The following is an 18,273-nucleotide window of genomic DNA, read 5'->3' as shown; positions in this document are numbered from 1 at the left end:
GCGTTTGATCCAAATGGTTTGTTACGGCAGTCACACGCTTTGAATACCAGTATGGTTATGGTTGCCATAAAATGAGCTTGTACCAATGTTACACGAAAGTAAAAATGTTTATTTAACACGCGTTGACACCAGCACTGCCTATACATTGGGATAGCAACGATAAAAACAGTATTTTGGATGTAATTCGATGTTTAAATCGAAAAAGGTAAATTAAATATGTACCATGCTAAGATGTGTCTCTGCCCATTTTCGCGGCCAAGAATTATCCCAGTACTATGTGAAAATATTTTATTTGATGTTGAAGTAAGAGAGTAGTATCCTAAAAATGTTTTGTGCTTCCACCTGCGGTGTTGTACACTCGCTAGGTTATCACGAACAAAGATACACACAAGTACCATATTTGTAGCCATGAACGCCTTGGCATTCACCTTTGGCCGCACACTCCGGTCAGTACCAGCAACTGTTCTGATGATCCACAGCCACCGCTATCGATAGGCGAATGCATCGCAGATGCTCGCAACCTTCTATTGTTTGAGGCTAGACCCCTGTTTCTGTCCCCTTTGTTTGTACTTCCTTGTGGCGAGCCCAACTTTTTTGCTAATTTTTTCGTTGACGGGAGTAGATGACATCGACACACTGCCATTATTGTCTTTTTTGAGTGCCGAAAAAATGCTCCTTATCTCTTTGGATTCTCTCAAAAATTTCTGGTCATCGAACCTGTACTCCACCACAGGCTTTAATCCCTTCACAATTTCCAATGCCTTGTTTTTTAGTTCTATGTCCAGGCACTTAGGCTCTCTAATTCGAACGCATCTTCTCCTATTTTTTTCTCTCTTCCAAATTCTTATCAGGTCTTCCACCGGATAAACACGTCCTTGTACCTTATTTTTCTGCTCTAGCGAATGCAACCGGCACGTAAGAGAATTTTTGCATGGAACTCCGTTCTCCGGTACGGCACAATACCGATCCACAGAGAAGACTTTTTTTACTTTGTTCGTCTTTTTCGCGTCGCTGTTAGACTTGGTGCAGTGGTGACTTCCCACACTGCCAGTAAGTATCATATCGTTACACTTCTTACATTTGAGAATAGAAATCTGGTGAGCGGAAGACATTGCCAGGAAAATCAAATTTTTAGGGGATGTGCATTTTTACGCAGGCCTTTTAATTTCGTGTAATATACAACAAATTAACGATTGAAAGGGTGTGTGACGGGTGATATCTGCGTTTGATATATCTTTACGTGGCAGTAATGGAATCATCTGCTTGTGATACCCCAAAACGTTTCATTAGGAGAAATCATCTTTCGAGTTGTCTTTTTATTTATATGATAAAATGTAGAGATGCAATTTTTATGTTTCAACATTTCCATTTGTACCAATAGCACATTGCTTATCAAACACATTTAATCTATTTCGATTGTCTCGCTATAACTCACTCCTAGGGCACACCAAACCGCTTCATACTTTTTGTCCTTCTTTAACAGCCCATTAAATTCCCTGAAACTCACCGTAACTGTCCTCTCTCCAATTTCAATCTCCAAAAATGAGTAGCACTCTACAACTGAAAAATCTAAATTTTTCATACACGGCATTTTAAGAAACGAAAATGGGGCTGCACATGTATTGTCACACCAGTAGGGATGCGTGATGATACGCTGCACCACATCGATGGTTTTCCTATTCTTGTTGGTTATTGCGCCCTTCTTACCCATGTAATCATAGAACTCCTGCATTTTTCCCTTCTTGATAGTCCAAAACTTGCCAAAAAAATTATAATCCTCGTTCAACACCTTAAGCTCGTTCATATTTATCCTCTCTTGCAGCATACTCTCAAACTTGTCGAATCCTCTGCACTTAAATATCAACGCTTCGCACTTCTCTGTCCGTATCTTCTTCAATAACTCACTCTGCTTGTGCACCTTGATCAGTAGTGTCAAGGGATCGTTTACTTTTCTTGATGGGTGCCAATAGTACAGCTCGTTCTTCAGAGGTGAGATTGTCTCAAAGTACTTGATTATCTTTTTAAACGGTCTTGTCTTCAACTCCTCGACCAACTTTTTGTTGTAATTTTTTGAACTGAGTAGTTTGGATGTAGACAGCTTTTTATAGTCAATTTCTTTTCTTTTCCTCACTTTCTGTGACTTAAGCAGTGCGTAAACGTATGTAAATCTTGCCTTTGGCTTGTAATCGCCGTTTAATATTTGCTCTCGTTCTTTGTTTATAAGAAACTTCATTTCTGGTGGGGGCAGTCGATCCAAAACATATTAATGGCAGCGAAGTCGTTGCTGTCCGTGTTATCAGCATATAAAATCACTGCGAACCGCAGATCACTTCAATCTATGATCACGAAATATCTATCAAAAATTATTTGGAAAGTCTAAATCGTGCCACTCGAGCATGAACCTAGCAACAGGTATATTTGAATGAAAGATTTTAACAATCAATTTGTTAATATGAGAAATTATACAGAACATAAACACCAATAAATCGTCTGAAGACTTTATATTAACAATTTTACCTATTTTCAGCGATTAATCAGGGTATAGCACCAGGAGTAGTTTTAAGTTGGATTACCTACGCTTCTTGCGCGATGATTTCATAAAGTCATATAAATTTGCATCTCTACCCGCCATATGTTCATCCATATCTCTTTCTCTTTCGTTCTCTACACATTCCACGCTGTCCTCATCCTTCGTAATATTGCATTCAATGTTATCCGTGCTAAGATTAACGAAGTCTAGGGCTTCCTCACTGCTCGACACATCCTCTATTTTGAAAAGTGGCTCCAACTTTTCAACTTTCTTTCTTCTCAGGTACTTTCTCTCTAATCTCTTTATAATATCATCCTGGTTTCTTGTATCCTTTGAATATTCATATTTCTCTTCCATCACCTCTATTTCACTTCCGGTACTTCCCTCTTCGGCCTCTATATCCAAATACTTACTTACGTACCGGTCTTGTTGCATAGATTCTTCCTCTGAATCGGTAATATTGTTGAGGTCCACAATATTTGAATCATCCTCAACTTCACTTTCCACGATTGTGTCAGCGATACCCTCTGAGCCAATATATTCTCCTCGTCTGGTCTCATCTATCACTTCGTTCGCACTGTCACCATTATGTTTCGCTACAGCTAACGAATTCATTATTGTATAGGCATCATCCTCTGCATGCGATGCTATTTCATCTCGTTTCTGTACTCTGTCGAAGTAAAACGTGTTACTCTTCGTTCTGTTGTACAACTTCTGATAAATGTTGTTCTGTACCCTCTCTATTTCCATTTCCTTGTACATCTGTTCTCTTATCCTTTCATACTCATCTCTTACATCCTCTATTGTGAGTTTTTTTCCATTTTCCTCGTCTTTCGTGAGAAAGGTTGGATCAAGCGGGAACGAGGACATGGGGGCCTCGTGAGCAAATTTTATGAATTGCTTAAACAATTTGGAAATGCCAAAAACTCGAGTTCATGATATGCGCGTATCAGAGTATGTGAATATAAGCATTCAACTCGTAGCGTGGTAACATTTTCTAAGTAAATGGAAGCAAAAGGCATCATGTCCATTCGTATTGCAGTGTATGTGAATATAAGCATTCAACTCGTAGCGTGGTAACATTTTCTAAGTAAATGGAAGCAAAAGGCATCATGTCCATTCGTATTACCGGTATAGCGTGGCTATAAAACCACAAGATACGTTGTAAATATTCTTTGTTGCTTCCCGAACAAGGCAGAGATGCGTGGAGTAAATGTGCACCGATATTCCACACAAGGGAGGGATAGGTATCATTCAGTATCACGCCATGGTTTATCGTCATTCAGTACCTGCGAATTATTGATGGCTTGAATTTCTGTGGTGCAAAAAACGTTGTGTCCATTTATCATATCATACATCGGCGTTGAAAACATGATTTGAAAAATGGTTGCGTATGCAAGTACGGCACGAAAAAGGCACGTAATGCTTTATATTATAGCTAGCAATACACCAATGTTTCGTTCAATTTTCTCCATAACAAAGGTTCGAATTCACAATATTGGCATGTTCCAGAAAAGTCTTAGATCTATGTGTCCGTATAGCAGTGTTCTACGTATGTTTTGTGATAAGTAAATGTCATATGGATCATTGTCCACTCTCAATACTGTTCGTGATAAAATGTCTCACCTCTCTAGCCTATTCATTGTGTTTTAAATAATGGTTCTCGTGTCTGAACAGGCAAGAGACTTCGGACAAGTGTTTTCCTAGAGACTGGCCAGGAATTCAACCCGAATCACACAAAAAGGCCAGCTCGAACATTTCGGCACAGCACAGATCAATAATGCGCAACCATTCGTAACAACAGCCGCGCGCGTTTTCTTTCGAACCATAAAATGTGTTGATTTTTGATAATTTTGCAACACGTTTCGGTTAAAATCACAAGTTCAGATATTGCAAAAATTTTTGTGATGGCGAGTAGCCCTCATTTTTTGTGATACAGCACTCACAATCGCACGAATGCGTCTTTTATCTCCATTTGCGCGGCTTTCTCAACATTTTTTACATTTCAAATTGTGTTTCAGCCCCTTATCGGCGATGACTGAAACTAATCAATTCAGCACGAATGAAACAAACCAAGACACAATGAAACCAAGCAAATATAAAAAACAAGAATTTAAAATTGATGTGGACATGGACAAAAATTCTTATGGTCCGTTGAAGACAACTGATAGACTACTTCCAATAGCAAACATTTCCAAGATCATGAAAGGCCCTATACCAAGAAGCGCGAAGATAGCAAAAGACGCAAAGGAACTAATGCAGAAGAGTGCCAGCGAGTTTATAGCAATTGTTACGTGCATGGCCAAAGAGATATGCGAAAGCGAGAACAGGAAAACCATAACAGGGGACGATCTGATACGGTCTATGAAGCAGCTTGGGATGTATTATTACGCGGAGATCACCAAGAAGTACTTTATGAGGTATAAAGATGGCGGAAAGGCGTTTAAAAATAAAAGTTACACCGAAAAAGATTTTGGTGAGCCCCATCCCCATTTTAGTAACGAATATAGACACCTGCAATAATTCGTGCGCCATGCATTGTAAATACGATTGTCAATATAATTAAAATGAATATCGAGGAAAAAGTTTAGAATTGGTTGGTTACATCGCTTGATGAACGGGAAGATAGAGCTGCACCGTTTGAACGTGTGATATATTGGTGGGTGTTTGCTGTGTGATCAATTATTTTCTTGTGAATGCCGTGTTATACCCTGTTAATATTTCTGCTTGCCTTTGTTGTGGGTTACATCTCCGGTAGGAAGTCTAAAATAATTAAACTCACCGCCAATGACTCGGTTAACAATTTAAGTTGCTTTCCGAGATTCTGCGCTTCCCGAACGAGCAAAAGCAGTATTTTGTATAGCGGTGTTCCAAGCCTTGTTTATTGATTTGTGAAAATAAGGGCCGGCTCAGTAGAAAGGATCATTTTTACCGTTTGATGCAATATCTGATTCAATCAGCACCACCTTTGGTCACTGAGGTGCTAAGACGTGTTATTTTAGGAAAGTAGCTTTTATAAGAAAAAAGCGAACGTAACTTCGGTTCAAGCGTTCAATAGGCCTTGGATGACCAAAATACGACATAAACACAATTATATGATTTATTTTGAGCTGTGCAGAAAAATATAACCACAAAAATGTGGAGAACACGTAAAATACAACGAGAAGAGAAAGTTTTTATCCCATGATGCGAATCGAAGATACACCGTATAAACAGCATCTTACGATACTTTCCTTGTTCAACGTAGATAAGTGTATGAATATAGCATTGTTTTAATCCTTGGTCTCAAATATTGTGTTCTATTGGCAGCACTACGTGACAAACCGGTTGCATATTCGCTGATACCGTTTCAAAGGCATTGTCAGCCCTGTGGTAAGCAGCGATGAAATGTTTAGCAATAAATGAAAGCTGTTTGACGTAAAATGATTCTTAATAGCTGTTAGCATACTTCAGATGTATTCTACCTCTAAACATGCCTTGAAAGCCTGGTTATAAACCAAAAACAATAAATATATTATTGTACTGGTATGACATACTGTGTTATCATAAAAATTATATGGAAATATGCGTTTGCAGTATGCGTATTTAGGAAAGCCGTTCGGCGTGATGAAATTTTCACACGTCTTTAGTGCAACCTATGAGCAATAACAACACAGAGTTTTGCTTAACAGGGAATGCCTTGAATAATAACGATTGAGGTGGTTTTAAACGAAGAATTTTTAATTCCGAACTGGTAAGCGCCCTAAAATGCCCCATAGTACCTTCTCACTAAGTACCGCGTGTTATTTATCCAGGAACAGAAGACCACGAGCGCAAATATCAGCATAACAACGGAGAAGGACCTTGCATCACGGAAATCGAACAACTCTGACATAAACAGAACAACACTGGATGCGATGGCCTTTCCGATAAGTGGACACATCCCATCATAGATGGTTCGCAAACGCGGACGTATCTTGCGGTCTATCATCATTGTCAGTGTCTCCTTGGCGATCAGAAAGCCGATATTTCTGAGAATGCGAACAAATATCAGTGCCAAAATCGTAAAATTGTTATATATTCTGTAGATCCACACTCTAATGTGCACATTATCACTTGAACTCAGACTTTGGAATAAATTGTTAACAAACTGAAAACTATCGCCTTCTACTCCTTTCAGAATCGTATCCATGGTAAATTGGAAAATACTGGCTATTATCAGCCATGTACACGGTGAATACGCCAGAAACTTCCAATTGTGCTGAATCAGCCGCCTTGGCACGGAGAAGAACAAGGCAACCAGAATTAACAGAGACGAAGCGAAACGAATAATATCTGTCGACCTGATGACGGTACTTGTAACGTGTCTGAATGTTTTTTTGGCCACGGTGTACACGCCGCTCTCAAACGAAATGTACATGAACTCGTTGAGGATGAAAAGCGCTATCACGTTGACACTGATTGCGCGCACAAATTTAAGCCGCAGCAAAGACCCTAAATCTTTATCACGCGCTGAATCATACTCACTTTCAGGTGTATTAGCGTGCAGCTCGATAGTTGCTCGTTGAACCGAGGCAGCTTTCTCTTTCGTGACCTCAGTCTTCAGATGCACGAAAATGAGGAAAAGTACGAAATTCAGTGCAAAGATAACATTTGTAAATACAACATTGACGTACTCTTTGTTGCAGTACGAAACTGATGTTATTATTTGCTGGTGCAGGATAGAAATAAGGCTTGATGTCAGAAGAGCTAGGGTCTCGCAGAACAATATTATCGAAACAAATCCGTTGTACTGCTTCTGTGTGAAAATCTCGTTGAACATTGAGAACATGAGGACGTACTGCACAAATGCCTCGTAAATGTTTATTACCGAAAATTGCAGCGTAATTGTCCAGGAGGTCAGCATGGAGAGAAATATGGCAAAGAGCCTCATTCTTTTGAATGCAATTTTTCCATCGGCAACAAAATCGACGATCAACAGGTCGTTAAAGTCAAGCATTTGCTTGAAATATACTACGAAAGGATTTACAATCAAGAAATACAAACAGAATATGGCGAGAGCATACGTCAGCATGATCTGTATGCTGTACCTTGATAGCCACTTCCGCACCAAGATGGACATCACCAAGGTAATTGGTAAGATGATGAACACAACCGTGAAACATTTCGCAATAGGTGACTGTCTCGCAATTATGATGCCATTCAACAAATTTCGTGATGAGTAAACCATGATATAGCTTATGTACACCATGAAAGCACACAACTGTACTTTTACCAAATACAGTTTTCTTTTTCTTATATCGGGTCTTTCTGCGCTCAGGCTACTTGCAGTACTTCCGAAGGCATCCTCACGCATATCGTGTCGGATTCTTTTCTATAAATATTTTTAAATTGATAAGAAGTTGACAAGGAAAAGACATTAAAATGCCAATTAAGACCATTTTAGCACGGCAGAATGTTAAACAAATTTAGTTCAAAAAAAGGGAACGGTGCTGGCGTATATTTATATTGATACTCTGTATGTGAAGCACTAACAGCCAAAAAGCGCTCTCAAAGTAGACGGAACAGCAATAAACGAATATGAGTGTGTGACTGCCAATATTGCAGCAGCTACGCATATGATTGTAGAACTTTTTAATTGCTATCAATTTTTTGGGCTGCCTATGATTGCAGTGAACAATTTTCATAGCTTGAAAGACGCTAATACCATTTATTCTGTTCTGTCCGGACTAATCGTTCTAGTAAAAATAGCCTTAACTACCCGACACCGCCAAGAACAACAGATGATGCGTTAAGACGATCCACTAATTTTTATTCAAGTGTATTTATCACGTTTATGTACATCAAGCACTTCGCACACATTTGTACGGTTCATTGATTTGTACTGTAAGCCACTAAATTGCTCTTCATAATATTTAACAATGATAGAAACACATGTTGTGAATTAGTACGTTCGGTTTATTCAGCCTATCGGGTCTCCTCTGCTGTTATTTCCTCAATAGCTACGTCCTAAACAAAAAGATTTTAATTGTCTTACTTACATGACAGGATCTTTCAATCACAGGTCTTTTCCCCACACGTAGCAAAAAGTAAGATCTAAAAAATAATAAATTAACATGCCATTCTAACCTGTCCTTAAAAAGTAAATTTTTGTTTGTTGAAATTTCTTTTTGTGTTCGTTCCGGTATATTTGAATTAAAAATAGCATGGTTGTGAAACACAGGAAAAGGCAGATTTACTACCATAATGGATCGCTCATCCGTCACTTCAACCTCACTATGGAACGAAAGAGATAATTACTCTGCAAGTGATACTAATATTGAGCTACTTCCTTTTTATCATACTTACATTCCCCGCTGAGCATATTTCGTTGGTGCTCATCAGAATTGAAAACTAATCAAGCGACGCAGAACAAAGATAAATATGAAGATGTCATGTTGGGCAGTGCAGCACGCAAATATAACGAATTTGTTCAATATAATAAATTTTATGGTAAAATTAGGTCTACAAGCTGAATTTAACATTCTAAAGATGAGGATTGCGCCAAGCTCAACATAGCACAGTTCTGTCTATAATTAATGGCACACGTAACATTTTGTGAAAGGATGGCGCACTTCGTGCGTGCTAACAGATGTAATCGGGCCTGTTTAAAACTGGAACGCTTTACGAGCACGAATATGTCTCATGATTAAAGTGACAGCTCCATGATAAGTACAGTACCATGGGGTATATGACAGATTAATCAAGCCAATTATTTCAAACACACATGTTCAACTTTTATTGTTTTTTGCCTTACGCTACGTTTCTGTTTTTTCTCTGCTGATCCACACTCGTGCAATAGAACTGTGCACAAATCTCTCTTCATGAACAAAAACAGCTTCGCACACTCGAACAGAAAAAAGTTTGTGACAAAGAACATTGTGCTCTCGAAAGGAATAATACAATGCACTCACCTTCTGTGGCTCAGAACAGCACTTTCTATAACAACAATCGTGCAGGATAAAGCACATTCTAGACACATGTGTGATTTGTCACGTTGCCGGCCTCATGTATAGCAGTTTTGGTGTTCATCAGATTGTTTGGGCTGAACAAACAGCAAGAGGAGCTGCGCAAAGCATCGTCTCAGCTGAGAACTTCCTCGTACTCCTGCTTTTTTGCTGTATGTGATAAGCTGCAGTTCTGCTTCTACGACGTAAACACTAGAACAGTACTTTTGTTCGCTAGGACACCCGTGAAAACTCCGTTCAAATACCACACACCTGGAAATTTTGAGTTAGTCGGTTAATTGTTCCTGCGATTCCTGGAATAGATAGGAACCGGCAGTGAGGAAATAAATGATAACAAAATGCCTGCTATGTTGTAGCATATCGCTTTGTAACTGCGCTCATTTTGACATTTATGGTATCAAAACAGCGTTAAAAAAGTTTATTCATCATCAACGCTCATGTAAACGAATTTTCGTATCTTTGACAAAGATATTTTGCGTTTCTTGCCCAGTACCACACCACCAGAACACTTATGATCAGCAAAAAGACCGAAAATGTGTGCACATTGTACACTTTCATTGCCTCAGCACATAAAATCATGGTCAAGGCAGCCAACGACTTACCAATCAGAGGACACATGCCGTCATAGATCGGTCGCAGCCTTGATCTTATCTTTCTGTCGATCATCATCGTGAGCGTCTCCTTGGACATGAAGAATGCGACAACTCTCACGATCTTTAAAAGTATGCAGACCGCTATGTTGATGACGAGAGTGGCACTCTCGAGGTGGTCTTTGAAGAAAATATAGTTGGCATCGTTTATGAACGACATGCAGTGATTTATGGACGACAGGCTCACTCCTTTCATACCGGCACGGATGATGTCCAGCCCAAAAATAATGAAACACGAAAAGAAGCTCAGCAGAGGCGTGGTGTAAGCGAGAAATGACCATCTGTGTATGACCAACCATTGAGACAGCGAAGTGAGCAGAAAGACCAGGATAACGCAGGACGACACACCACGAATAATGCATGTAGTGCCTGTAACAGAGGCAGAAAGAGTTTCCGAAGTCCCTGCCTTCATCTCACAAATCGTAGTTTCAAGCGAGGTGTACAGCAACTCGTTGATAAAGAAGAAAAATACCACGAAGAAGCTGACAGAGCGGATAAAACAATTACGCATAACACAATCAATCACACCCATGGTTGTAAGCGAAGCGCCTTCACCTGAGCTTTCAACCTGGATTTTGAACCGGTCATCTAGTTCTATCACGCGTTCCTGCTGCGTTGCCTTTTGTATTTTTCTGGAGAGGTAAAGCAAAACGATGCACAGTACGGACATGAAGAGGAAGAAAACGGTCTGCGCTGTTTCTCTCGCGCACAAGCCCAGACTGCATACACCGGAGTATATCGATGAGATAACACTGGAGAAAAAGCTGCCACTAACATCGCACAAGCAGAGGATGGAAATAAAGCTGTTAAACTGCTTCTGTGAAAACAAGTCGTTAAAAAACGAAAACATCAGGACGTACTGCACCACAAATTCAAAGATCACTATCATCGTGTACTGCACGGTAATGGTGCAAGATGTGACCGTTGAAAGCGCCACGAAAAGCAGACCTACCCGCCTGTACTCCGATTTTCCATCGGAGAGAAAATCTTCGATGTAAAACGGGCCGGCCTCCAACACATGTCGAAACTTTACGAGCAGAAAGTCTACGGCTGAGAAGTGCAGCGCAAAGATGAGCAGGGCATAATCCAACAGCTGCCTGATCGAATACTTTTTGATCAGATTACGGATCCATACCGATAATATAAGAGAAAGCGGCTGCACATAAAATGCTATCGAGACAAGCTTTGTAATTGGCCCTTGGCGCGACACGATGAGGCCATTGAGCAGGTTTCTTGACGAGTATATTATCAGGTAGTTGACGAATGCCATTGCTGCGCACACTTTTACCTTCCACATGGCGAGTGCCTTGTTGCCTCGTGTTCTAGTCTTATTGTATGACACGGTGGAGGAGCTGTTTGCTGGTGCTGAAGATTCCAAATAAGAAGTCGTCATTCTGCACATCGGTGGTAATTCCCTTTTTAACATTCACGATAAGCTATCACTTTGACATTTAGGCGGTTCTGGTGCGTAGCGCTAAGATCCATCTTTCCGTCACCAGCCGGTAAATATACAGCAAGTTGAAGTGCTGTGCACAGCGTGGCAAATTTAATGGCCATTCATTTTTACAGCACAACAATACTTTTCAAAGAGCTCTCCTACGATGGAAAAGGTAAAACAATGACGCTTCATCGAAGTGTCAAACAACTCCTAACAAAAAATTAGGTGATAGTGCCTCTATTTGAGGAGGTGTCTTGCACGGCTGCAACCCGTGCTTGGTGGTAACTTCACCATACAACTGTTATCATTTTTCAAATTATACTTTATTATACGCCGATTGTTAAGCGTATAAAAGTGAGCAGAGAATCGCTAGGAAAAATGCATTATGCTGTCCAGGATTGGTGCACCTTACTGCGATGCGAGCGTGCATAAGAGGAGCATATTCTGATCGGGCAGGAACACGGTAAATTAAAAATGTTGTCGCTACAGAAGCTTTTTGGGAGCATCTGACCTAACAAGCAAAACCAGTTGCATCATTCTCTTTGAGTACACTTGCTGCCGTATGTTCCCATATTTTAAGCTGCAGCATAACATTCCATGGTAATGGTCCATCCCGGTGCGTTTCTAGGTTCATCTCAGATCTGAACTGCTAAGCCGCATCTATTCCCCACACCACATTCGCAACTGCAGAGACCATTTCTACGTAAAAACTTCGCTATTTTTAATTTACATTTGCTCTTCACATCAGGCTGAAGGTCGTGATAGCAGTCCGCTTCTCCATTTTTGTTCGGTGTGCCACTCAAATTCCTTCTTTATATCCGCATATCCCATCGTGAAAAACGTTCTTTCTCAGAATAACTAGCCTTTCTATACGGTTGGTTAAAAGCCCAGTAGAGCAGCATTGAAACAGAATATGTACAAGTAAGACTCTATTACCGTGCTATCATCGTCTGGTTAAGAACAACTCCTCAAATTATGAAAAGTTCTCGTATAATCACATCAAAACATCTTTTTGTGGTAAATAACGCATTTCGTTGTGAGGCGTACTTAACCAAATTTTTGAAAGAATTGCCATCTGACCTGTGCAACACCTGGCAGGTGTAATAATTCTGCGGCCTTGGTAACGTGCAGTGATACCAAATACCGTGCCAGGACCGTAGCGTGTAAATCTAAAAAAGGTTCCGCTCACGCAATAAAACCGTGCAACAAAAATCGTTTACCTATCACCTCATACACAGCATCAGCCAAACAACTCGCTTCTCCGGTCTGTAAGGACCGATCACCGCCATCAATATTAGCCTACGAGATAATAACAAGGCATCTCGTATTTCATCCGCTCACTCACACCAATTTATTTTTCAAATGTCCCAAAATTACGTTACAGAATTCCTTAAACTCTAAGGTGCTCCCCTTAAATCTATTAATGGTGATAACACACATGTTGTTCATCCTCTTGATTACAAACTCACCATTCAAAACATTTCTGTGCGTGTCAAGCGTTGAGAAGAAAAGTGCAAACATTTTTCTTTTGAACTGCACGTTGAAGTGATCTAGCACGAGAATTAATTGGTTCATTATCTTTTCCTCCTCAACAGACAGGTAAATACGGCGCAAACTGACCGACTCGCTATTTGTTGGCTGTGAACACACGAACTTGGTCGTGCTGAGCGAAATGAGGTGCTGGTTGGGCTGTGTGAACGGCAGAATCAGTTCATTTTTCGTTTTGAAGTAGGAAAATAATCTTGGGCTGTCCGTGCACAGTCCATCACTGCCCAGCAGATCATTCCTTTGCGCGTAAAATGCTGATTGCTTGATGGTGCCCAGCGTATACCTTTGCGACTCATTCATACAGCACATACCTTCAAATACACGCTGAATGTTCTTCGGAAGCCTTGAAAACGGCTCATAATTGTGGTACTTCAGCCGAACATAGGTCATCAGATCGGTATCTGCCGGATCACCCCGCAACCACGGCAACATGCCGGTTGCCATGATGAAAAGAACGACTCCACAGCTCCATATATCGACAAGTGCACCGTCATACGCTCCCCTGTGCACCTCAGGTGCAATGTAAGGCAGCGATCCACACATAGTGTTCAATTTCCGTGTGCTGCCTTTATATCTAAAAAGTGTTGCCGAACCAAAGTCTGTGATCAAAAGATTGCCAGTGTCGGAAAGAAGAATGTTTTCAGGCTTGATGTCCCTGTGGCATATTCCCCTATCATGCATGTATTCGATCGCAGATACCATCTGCACGAAGAAAAGGTGCACAAGCATCTGTGGAAGGCCTACCCGTGGTTCTATGTATAAAAAGAGCTCGTAGGGCGCGCATTCCATAACCATAAAGTACTCATTTGTTACCACTAGCTCCTTGAATACCACAACATTCTTGTGCTGCAAGTGCTGATGTATCATTGACTCCTTCTTTATGTCCTTGTACTTTCTGTTCGACCGAGAAACAATTTTTATTGCGTATTTGTTGCCAAGAACATCAACAGCCTCCCGTACTATGGACGTGGTACCCTGTGCAATTATACTGCCCAGTGTGTATTTGTCCATTGAACGGTTGAATGTCATAATTTTTTATCCAAAAAACGAAAGTATAATTACAAGACACGTGGCTTCATTGGCAGAGAAATGCACATGAAGAGGAACAAAACAGCGATTGCATTCGATAAAACCGATCGAAACGAGTCATAATAGAACTGAACATCGTATTCGTGGCGTATCTCCCTTTAGGAAGGTAAAAGCGAACAATGAGAAGAATACGACACGATTGGCATCAAAAATTGCGCTTCGTCCACAATACAGCGAAAGATGACCGGCAAAAATGCGCCTTCAACCGGACTCGAACCGGTAACCTTCCGGTTAACAGCCGAACGCGCTAACCGATTGCGCCATGAAGGCTCGATTTGAACGGGTATTTCATATACTTGAACTCATGTTTGCTCGGTCCATATGAGGGTGCGCTATCGTGTGCAAGCATCCTACTTCGAAACGGTGTGGTGACAGCATCTGCTGATCAAGCACTGTACGCATTCCTGCGGTGCAGCCATGGGTACGTTCAATATTTTAAGCGAATGCATTGTACTTTACACCGTGATTCTCATTCTAGCTTAAAAATGAAGCTTTGTTTGGGCGCTCTGATGTGCACAGAGATAAATAAAGCACTTTCAGTGACCAAAAGCGTAGGAACTGAAACAATTATTGTCCTGAAACATTTTCTGTTAGCACCAATAAAAAGGCACCCCTCGCGTACCACCAGTCACATGTCCAATCAGAACCGTCTTTCCGTCTTTCCCACACGTATGAATTTAACAATCACCAAAAACCGATTGAAGAGCGCCGAGAAGGGGTACTCACTTTTGAAGAGAAAGAGCGAAGCGCTCCAGGTCAAGCACAGGGAGATACAGCAGAAGTTGAACAAAGAACAGGATAACCTGAAGAACGCGATCAACAACGCATATTACCTGCTGGCAAAAGCTGAGTTCCTGGGATCAAACATAAAAATGTTTCTGTACGAGTGTTCAAGATCCCCCATTTCGGTTGAATCGAGCATGGAGCAGGTGAGTGGCGTATTTCTGCCCGTGTATTCGCTCAAGCAGGATAACAGCAATCCGTTGCTGTTCCTTGATAAGTCGGGCAGTGCGTACCTTGGCGCAAGAAATGCGTTCAAAACGGTGATTGGCAGGCTGATAGAGCTCGCATCCCTGAAGAACTCGTTTGTAATCCTTGACGAAGTGTTGAAGAACACCAACAGACGTGTGAATGCCCTGGACTTCATGTTGATTCCTCGGATCAACAACACGATAGATTATATAAATGCCGAGCTTGATGAGCAGGACAGGGAGGAGTTCTTCAGATTGAAGAAGATACAGAAGTCTAAGAAGAAGAGTTGATTAAACGTGTTTACATTCTGCTGCTGAACGTGGCCAAGCACAAGGTGTCCTTTGGCGAAGCCACGTGGTTTTATCGTTGTTCCCTCTTCCCAGCACGGAGAGAGGTCCTCGTTACGTTCGTTCTGGATGTGTTTGTGACGAATTATGGCACACGTACGTACCGTGCCAGAGAGGAGAGCCTGCTTTTCTATCCTTAAACACGTTCAAATAGCGAATGCATAGAGCACGGAAGACTGTCTTCAACCACAGAGCATTCTTCACAAGCCGCGTTTTGTATCCACGAATCAATGCTTGATTTCTGCAAACGATGGGCGTGTACCGTTCGTGCACACGACTCGCAAATTTTATCTTTCATCGGTGCATCCCCATGAAATTTTCGTACAAGAAGAAACTGAGGATACACGATGGATGGATCAACAAGGTGATTCTGAACGGTAAAAACGACTTGATGGCCACATGTAGCACCGATACGACCATAAAAATACTGAAACGGGATGTTCTCCTCAAAACAATACGCACACACAAACTGACGGTAAACGCGGTGGTGTTCTCCGATGTGTATCCCCTTTTGATCAGTGTGAGCGATGACAGGCGGGCACTGTGCCATGATCTGGTGACAATGCGCATATTCCGCAGCTTCTACGGCAGTTACAGCAGCATTCGGTGCGTAGACATTGATGGAGACGTGGTTGCTGTCGGTGACAGGAGCAGCGTCATTCTGTACGATTTGAGGAGCAGTGCGGCGATAGACACGTATAACATTGGCAGAGTGGTGAACGATGTTAAAATAATTAACAAAAATACTGTGATAGGCTGCCATTCGCTGTACATCATGGATGGAAGAAGGAGCTGCACCGCACTGTGCGTGAACCAGAACGAGATAAAGGAAATAAAACGGACCGGTGATGGCGTTGCCATCCTGAGCAGGGAGCGTGTCGTTGACCTGAAGATGGACGATCTGCTCAACCTGAGATACTCAGAAGTAAAGTCAGAGACTGCCAGTTTTACGGGCTGTCAGCCCGTCAATGACCGTTTTTACCTCACAATGGATGACAAGGTCGTGTTTAGTGATAGACTAGAGAACGAGATGGCAGAGAATGGAAAGAACCGCGTGTTAGCTGCCGTGAAGGAGCGACTAAACGGCATTTGCGTTGATAATAACGAGGAAATGGTTGTTGCGTGTGGAGAGAGCCTTCACTATTTGTACCGCAGAGATGATTCGTAGCACCTGTTGGATATGATTCGTGGCGCACAGTGAGATACGCTCCTTTTATGAGCTACCATGAAAGGAATGGCCATGGCGAATCCGCAGATACTTCTTGTAAAGGATGTGTGAAATACAACACGAACGGCGAGTTTGCCATTTTTGCCTGCATGGCTCGTAGAAACGAAATGTTTTGGAACACATGCGTGAAAACTCTTGTGCAGTACCAACCGTGGACAGGACCTCGTTTGAATGCCAATTAATCCTACGCAGCGATAAAAGCGGCTTGGTATACCAGACTTTGTTCAAAACGTGGATAGGCGCGTATTCGCCTGTTACCCCACAGAAAAGCGAAAGCCCCTGCTCGTATTGCTATGAGTGCTTGTCTCCTTGATAACTCACCACATGCCAAATCAAGAGCAGTCTATTAAGGGCAAATTAACGTGCAAGCATAAAACCACTGTTAACGCATTTAACCGCAGATATGTCCGCTCCACAGCGCATTGCATGTGCTCATATTTTCTTGTTATCGCTATCAATTCGTGCGGTGCGCATTGCTCCTTTTTTAAATCCAAACAAATTCTTCGGCAGCCCATCGAATGAAGGATCTGTACTCAGCACAGAATTACCAGAAATTCTTGCAAAAGCAGAAAAAGAAAGAAAAACGATCAGCAGTTGACGAAGAGGTAGAAGCACGTGCGAAGCAAATTGAGGAACAGAACTACGAGATGGCGCATGGGGCACGCAAAAAGCTGGAGAGTGGCTATGCTACACAACAAAAAACGACCAAGGAGTTGTACAGCCAGGGCGAAAAGTTGGACAAGGCTGAGACGGGAGCGCGTGATATTGAGAAGAACGTGGAGGAAGGCAAGCATCTCACGCACAAGATAAAGGAAGAAGGAAAAATGTTTAATTTTAGATTGCCTTTCGTTGGCAAATTTAAGAAAATATTCAAATCCAAAAAGGAGCCCGAACCGGCAGCACACAAGCGAAAGAGCGAGCGGGCAGCTGCAGACAAGCCGAAGAAAGACGAGAGCGAAATTGTGACAGACAAGAATTTGATACCTGGTCAGGCAAAGACAGACAAAGAGTTGGAGCAAATTTACAGGACATTGAAGAACGTGAAGGGTGAAGCTAAGGTACAACAGGAGGAGATGACAAGACAGAGAGAAAACATGAAGAGTATCGGTAAGAGAACGCAGAAGAGCGAGAAAGAAATGGAAAATGTGACAGAAGAGCTGAAAAAGCTGTAACTAACAGAGCAAATAATAAATTGTTTTTATGTGAATAAAATGCAACGTGCTGTTGGGCTCTTCCCGGCATACACGCTCGAACATCGCGCTGCGGTAATTTTTTAGGTATGACATCGCTGGAGAAGCGCTGTCAGATATTCTGTTTCAGTAGCAGGACAGGCGCATCTCCGATGTCCAATTTTTGCTCCTGTCCCCCTTTCTGCCTCGTGATCAGCTCATGAATGCGAGCTTATGAAGAACCAGAGCTCGTACTGGGTCAGAATTTTTCGCAGGCCCGTACTTTTTCGTACACTCCATCGAGATGCACCAGTGT

At 41.7% G+C, this 18,273-nt stretch overlaps 10 protein-coding genes and 1 non-coding gene across 11 annotated transcripts; 4 read left to right on the top strand and 7 right to left on the bottom strand.

Moving 5' to 3' along the window:
- Window positions 1–524: 524 nt before the first annotated feature.
- VCUG_00370 (uncharacterized protein) lies at window positions 525–1,112 on the bottom strand (the record flags this gene model as incomplete). Its single annotated transcript, XM_008075198.1, has 1 exon — window positions 525–1,112. One exon carries the CDS (start codon window positions 1,110–1,112, stop codon window positions 525–527), a length of 588 nt encoding a protein of 195 aa, XP_008073389.1.
- A 195-nt stretch (window positions 1,113–1,307) lies between these two features.
- Window positions 1,308–2,233, bottom strand: VCUG_00369 (uncharacterized protein; the record flags this gene model as incomplete). The annotated part of the gene is made up of 1 exon (XM_008075197.1): window positions 1,308–2,233. The coding sequence occupies one exon, from the start codon at window positions 2,231–2,233 to the stop codon at window positions 1,403–1,405; it is 831 nt and encodes a 276-aa protein (XP_008073388.1). The 3' UTR covers window positions 1,308–1,402.
- Window positions 2,234–2,487: 254 nt separating this feature from the next.
- On the bottom strand, window positions 2,488–3,400 carry VCUG_00368 (uncharacterized protein; the record flags this gene model as incomplete). The annotated part of the gene is made up of 1 exon (XM_008075196.1): window positions 2,488–3,400. The coding sequence occupies one exon, from the start codon at window positions 3,398–3,400 to the stop codon at window positions 2,570–2,572; it is 831 nt and encodes a 276-aa protein (XP_008073387.1). The 3' UTR covers window positions 2,488–2,569.
- A 1,137-nt stretch (window positions 3,401–4,537) lies between these two features.
- On the top strand, window positions 4,538–5,735 carry VCUG_00367 (uncharacterized protein). Its single transcript, XM_008075195.1, has one exon. It carries the CDS (start codon window positions 4,565–4,567, stop codon window positions 5,051–5,053), a length of 489 nt encoding a protein of 162 aa, XP_008073386.1. The 5' UTR covers window positions 4,538–4,564; the 3' UTR covers window positions 5,054–5,735.
- A 537-nt stretch (window positions 5,736–6,272) lies between these two features.
- VCUG_00366 (uncharacterized protein) lies at window positions 6,273–7,865 on the bottom strand (the record flags this gene model as incomplete). The annotated part of the gene is made up of 1 exon (XM_008075194.1): window positions 6,273–7,865. One exon carries the CDS (start codon window positions 7,863–7,865, stop codon window positions 6,273–6,275), a length of 1,593 nt encoding a protein of 530 aa, XP_008073385.1.
- Window positions 7,866–9,951: 2,086 nt separating this feature from the next.
- VCUG_00365 (uncharacterized protein) lies at window positions 9,952–11,592 on the bottom strand (the record flags this gene model as incomplete). Its single annotated transcript, XM_008075193.1, has 1 exon — window positions 9,952–11,592. One exon carries the CDS (start codon window positions 11,590–11,592, stop codon window positions 9,952–9,954), a length of 1,641 nt encoding a protein of 546 aa, XP_008073384.1.
- Window positions 11,593–12,805: 1,213 nt separating this feature from the next.
- Window positions 12,806–14,285, bottom strand: VCUG_00364 (CAMK/CAMKL/CHK1 protein kinase). The gene has a single exon (XM_008075154.1). It carries the CDS (start codon window positions 14,179–14,181, stop codon window positions 12,946–12,948), a length of 1,236 nt encoding a protein of 411 aa, XP_008073345.1. The 5' UTR covers window positions 14,182–14,285; the 3' UTR covers window positions 12,806–12,945.
- A 152-nt stretch (window positions 14,286–14,437) lies between these two features.
- On the bottom strand, window positions 14,438–14,511 carry VCUG_02787. The gene has a single exon. It is a non-coding gene; the product is annotated as a tRNA-Asn (tRNA).
- Window positions 14,512–14,684: 173 nt separating this feature from the next.
- Window positions 14,685–15,503, top strand: VCUG_00363 (V-type ATPase, D subunit; the record flags this gene model as incomplete). The annotated part of the gene is made up of 1 exon (XM_008075153.1): window positions 14,685–15,503. One exon carries the CDS (start codon window positions 14,685–14,687, stop codon window positions 15,501–15,503), a length of 819 nt encoding a protein of 272 aa, XP_008073344.1.
- A 307-nt stretch (window positions 15,504–15,810) lies between these two features.
- On the top strand, window positions 15,811–16,728 carry VCUG_00362 (uncharacterized protein; the record flags this gene model as incomplete). Its single annotated transcript, XM_008075192.1, has 1 exon — window positions 15,811–16,728. One exon carries the CDS (start codon window positions 15,811–15,813, stop codon window positions 16,726–16,728), a length of 918 nt encoding a protein of 305 aa, XP_008073383.1.
- Window positions 16,729–17,306: 578 nt separating this feature from the next.
- VCUG_00361 (uncharacterized protein) lies at window positions 17,307–17,960 on the top strand (the record flags this gene model as incomplete). Its single annotated transcript, XM_008075191.1, has 1 exon — window positions 17,307–17,960. The coding sequence occupies one exon, from the start codon at window positions 17,307–17,309 to the stop codon at window positions 17,958–17,960; it is 654 nt and encodes a 217-aa protein (XP_008073382.1).
- Between the last annotated feature and the right edge of the window lie 313 nt (window positions 17,961–18,273).

This window comes from Vavraia culicis, assembly GCF_000192795.1.
Source record: "Vavraia culicis subsp. floridensis unplaced genomic scaffold supercont1.4, whole genome shotgun sequence".
NCBI lineage: Eukaryota > Fungi > Microsporidia > Pleistophoridae > Vavraia > Vavraia culicis.
Note: the sequence above shows the minus strand (reverse complement) of the source record. Positions and strands in the feature narration are given on the sequence as shown.